We start from the raw sequence: 3,699 nt of genomic DNA, 5'->3' as shown, positions 1-3,699 counted from the left end.
TTGCTTTTGCCATTCTTGACAAAAAAACTGTACCAGCTCCGTTTTGTTATCGCCGTTTGACAGGAATTTTTCCCACTGACCAGAAAGAGGCTGAATACTGTGAAGAATCGAAATGCGCACTTATCCAGAGCGCTATCGCTTATGTCGTTTACAGTTCTTGATAAAACAGTACGATACTGGTCCACCACAAAGTCAATTGGTCGACTTCCGGATAAACGGCGCTGTAACTATTGAAAACACACGCTCTGCAAGAACAGGAAAGTGAAATTGCTGGGAAAAGAGATAGGCAGCTAGGGGACCGCCGTACCGTCGACCAACCACCACAACATCTAATGCAATAGCGTCTACAGAAGAAGTGCCAGCTTCTATTCAGGGCCGACGGAGTCGCAGCGGCAGCAGCGGCCATGGCCGCTCCACTTTTTGAAAACTCGACTTTAGCCAGCGAACGATTGCCGCATACTTCGGGTCTAAGGGTAGAGCTGATTAAAAAAATAATATTTTTGGTCATCTACCGGATTGCGGCTCTACTAATTTGGTGACTGTTTTGCAGTCTCGTAAGACTTCTCTTTCGTTACCTGGACTATATTCCCCGACCTCTGTGACAGCATCTGTGCCCATGCTCACTACTCACAGATGTGTCATGGCGTTGTCAACTTTGTTGCGATCGAACGTCGAATGCGAGCTTCCTCCTACTAGTGAAGTACCCCACCAGCTTTCCACTTCCAATTCCTCAAACGTGAGTTTAGAAAGAAGCAAGTCTCCAATGAAGCATTTTATCCAGCGTTGTTCAAGCAGTACTCGTGGTTGCACCTGCACATGCCCAGCCAACCCACCCTAGCGTGCGCTAAAACACACCCTCTAATGCGCGCTAGGCTGCTCCACTGTCAAGTTGCTTCCTTCGGGCCTGCTATTAGATGCAAAAGCTTTGATTTGACTGTTTTTGCTGCGGTTTCGTCAGCACCCGCTAAAGAGAAAGGAGTGGGACCAAGCGAATAGGTGGAAACTTTGCGCACATCAATTGACCGTTTTTAGATCAATTTTGGTCCACATGACGTAGGTAATCTCAAACGGTGCAGATATTGCTAGAAATATTTTACAGAAAAATAAAGACACAAAGAAAACGTCATCTGATCCATCACGAACAAAATTCGACAACTCTTATCAGGGAAAGGATGCTGCTAACGCGCGCTAACACGGTTGGTTTTATTGGTGTAGGCGGCGTTGTATGCATAAAGGAGGAGTCTCAGTTAGCTAAACGTCTCTACATATTAATTCCGTTTGATAATTTAACGTAAGGATAACGCCAATCCCGTGGAAAGATGGTTTACGGCCACGCTCACCTTGACTTTCCTTTCGCTAACTTTTTTCGGTCAGCCACGTCTAATCGATGGCCAACAACTGCGTTTTGTATTAATGTTAAGTTCTCTTTAACATATGTATGTCTTAGCTTGTTGGATGAAAGTCGTAACGTAAGTTGCGAATTTGAGACTTGTCCCTACGACTATTGACTTGACTCGTCTCCGTGTCAAGTATTTGTAGAAAAATTTAGATCTTGAAATGATTCCTATGATTCTTGTATGCTCAATGTAGACGCGGAATAGACAACTACGATCGTGTTCTAGATGTCAAGCCGACGGGTGCGACGCGGTCATAGTGTCTGGCTACGCGAGTCTGTACTACTTAGTGCCGCGTAAATATATAAGAGTAGGGTTCTCCTTACAGCGTTGCAGTGCGGCGCTGCGCCACGCTCCAGTAGAAGTGCTCCACGCTAAGAAACGGTAGATAGGTGTCCAAAGTTTGACTGCTAAGGAATGTATGAGAATTTCATACTACAGTACTTGTGAAACACAATACAATATTACTTAGTAAAGATTAAAGAAATCACAAGGAGACCGTATTTTACAACGTATAGATTCCCTAAAACAGGTGGTATTTAAGAAAGGTGGTATTTATGCCGTCTTCGTCAAAGAAAGTTTAGTAACAAACATTTGCGATTCTTCTCTATTCTAGCGTTTCGATAAGTTGGTTATATCCTCCCATCTCTAACAAGATATTTGAATGCTTACAGAAGCTATAGTCTTCTTGATAAATATATTTATGATTAATTAAGTTGGTGCATGCGCATAATAATTAATTAAGTAAATATTAATCCATTTTATATTTGCTATTTTAAATAAATGAGAAGGGCAGGTTGTAATAACAAACAACATGTCACTACTTTACAAACGTTAAATATTACTTGTTAATTTTACAATTTTTGTGCTGTTTAGTAATTCGGTGTTCAACATTTTGACTGTTTGCCATTCAAGGAAAAAATATCTCTGTGTTATAGTAACTGCCATATTTTTGGTACTTTTTGTCTCAATTTTCTACCGTTATCGCAATGGCGCTTACATCTATAACCTGTCATTTAACTCAAAACCCCCTAAATTTAAGAAATTGCTCGAACAAGAATTGAGCAGCAGTCAAAGTTTTACCAATAAACCAACGACGCTGTGGGACGAATTTGGCTGTCAAAGCAAGACACCTCTTCTTCTTTGCCATAGAACACCAGAATTGTCTCCAACGATTGTGCTTGCTGACAAGGCTGTCTTTCAAACCACCAGTCTTCTCATGAAACGATCGAGATCGTGCGCTCTAGTCGGGTTATCAGGAAGGTTATTGAGTCGTAGTTACGGTGATGATATTGACGGACATGAATTTGTCATACGGTTAAATAACGCTCCGATTCATCCATACGAGAAATATGTCGGGAGACGCATGCCTGACGTGGCAATACTTAATGTAGCGACCCTACGTGAGTTTACATGTCTACGAAACGTAAATCGTAAAACGCTATTGGTTCGATGTAAACATCATGGTAAGATTACTTCTGCTGGTCGATTATGCGCAAGACATGGTCCTCTCTATGCAACATCGATGGAACTTATGAACACTACGCGATCTATTTTGACAACGTACAGACAATTGTATGGTGTTAAGAGTAAAAGAATGCCAACGTCGGGATTGTATGCCATTCTGTTCGCTTTGAGATTGTGCGAAGAGGTTGATGTTTACGGATTTGGTGCGGCAGAGGGAGAGTTGTATGCATACTACAGAGATCTTCACACTATTAGTACACATCATCTTTTCAACTTGGAGGAACAATTCATAAGAGATATATCACACAATTTGACAACACCTGTTGACGTGTCTTTATATGGCTGTAAGAAAGTGTCTTTCTATCCTTGATACATAGTTCAATACTATCATAAAATTTACATTATTACAGGACTCGATTGAACGGTTTACATATGAACAGCTTCAATCATAATTACTTTACCGTATTATCGTTAGTTTGCTTTGTGTGTTTCTTTTGATTAGTGTTAGAAAATGTATGTCAGGAAAGAAATGTTGTCTCTGGTTGTCTTGCCTATCTATAATACCAATATCATCTGAGAGTGAGTTGACTCACCTGGAGGGGATGGGGATGAAGTGCTATAAACCATCTTGTGGCCGTTGTTATAAACATATACGGACATAATTTATATAGCCTACCTTGGAGATTTCACTTTCTACATATATGTAGAAATGCCTACACCTACCTAACTACCTACCTACCGTAACTTATACATATATATACCTACATCGTTTATTCATCCCAAGACATACATACCTACATACTAGCTGAATATATCCATATATACCGCTATATTATTT

The 3,699-nt window shown here is 40.7% G+C and overlaps 1 protein-coding gene across 1 annotated transcript; it reads left to right on the top strand.

Moving 5' to 3' along the window:
- The first annotated feature begins 404 nt into the window (after positions 1-404).
- LOC134176394 (uncharacterized) lies at positions 405-3,364 on the top strand. The gene is made up of 5 exons (XM_062643064.1): positions 405-473; positions 551-695; positions 1,448-1,469; positions 1,591-1,647; positions 2,271-3,364. The coding sequence occupies exons 1-5, from the start codon at positions 405-407 to the stop codon at positions 3,229-3,231; spliced, it is 1,254 nt and encodes a 417-aa protein (XP_062499048.1). The 3' UTR covers positions 3,232-3,364.
- Positions 3,365-3,699: the final 335 nt, after the last annotated feature.

This window comes from Corticium candelabrum, chromosome 2 (genome assembly GCF_963422355.1).
Source record: "Corticium candelabrum chromosome 2, ooCorCand1.1, whole genome shotgun sequence".
Classification (NCBI taxonomy): Eukaryota; Metazoa; Porifera; class Homoscleromorpha; order Homosclerophorida; family Plakinidae; genus Corticium; species Corticium candelabrum.
This window is presented reverse-complemented; position numbering and strand designations above follow the sequence as displayed.

Bases quoted from the DNA above. Each gene is read 5' to 3' on its own strand.
- LOC134176394 (XM_062643064.1), top strand. From the start codon at position 405: ATGGCCGCTCCACTTTTTGAAAACTCGACTTTAGCCAGCGAACGATTG. The intron at 696-1,447 runs GTGAAGTACCCC...TGTATGTCTTAG, and splicing joins ATGCGAGCTTCCTCCTACTA to CTTGTTGGATGAAAGTCGTA. The intron at 1,648-2,270 runs GTCATAGTGTCT...TGTGCTGTTTAG, and splicing joins AAGCCGACGGGTGCGACGCG to TAATTCGGTGTTCAACATTT.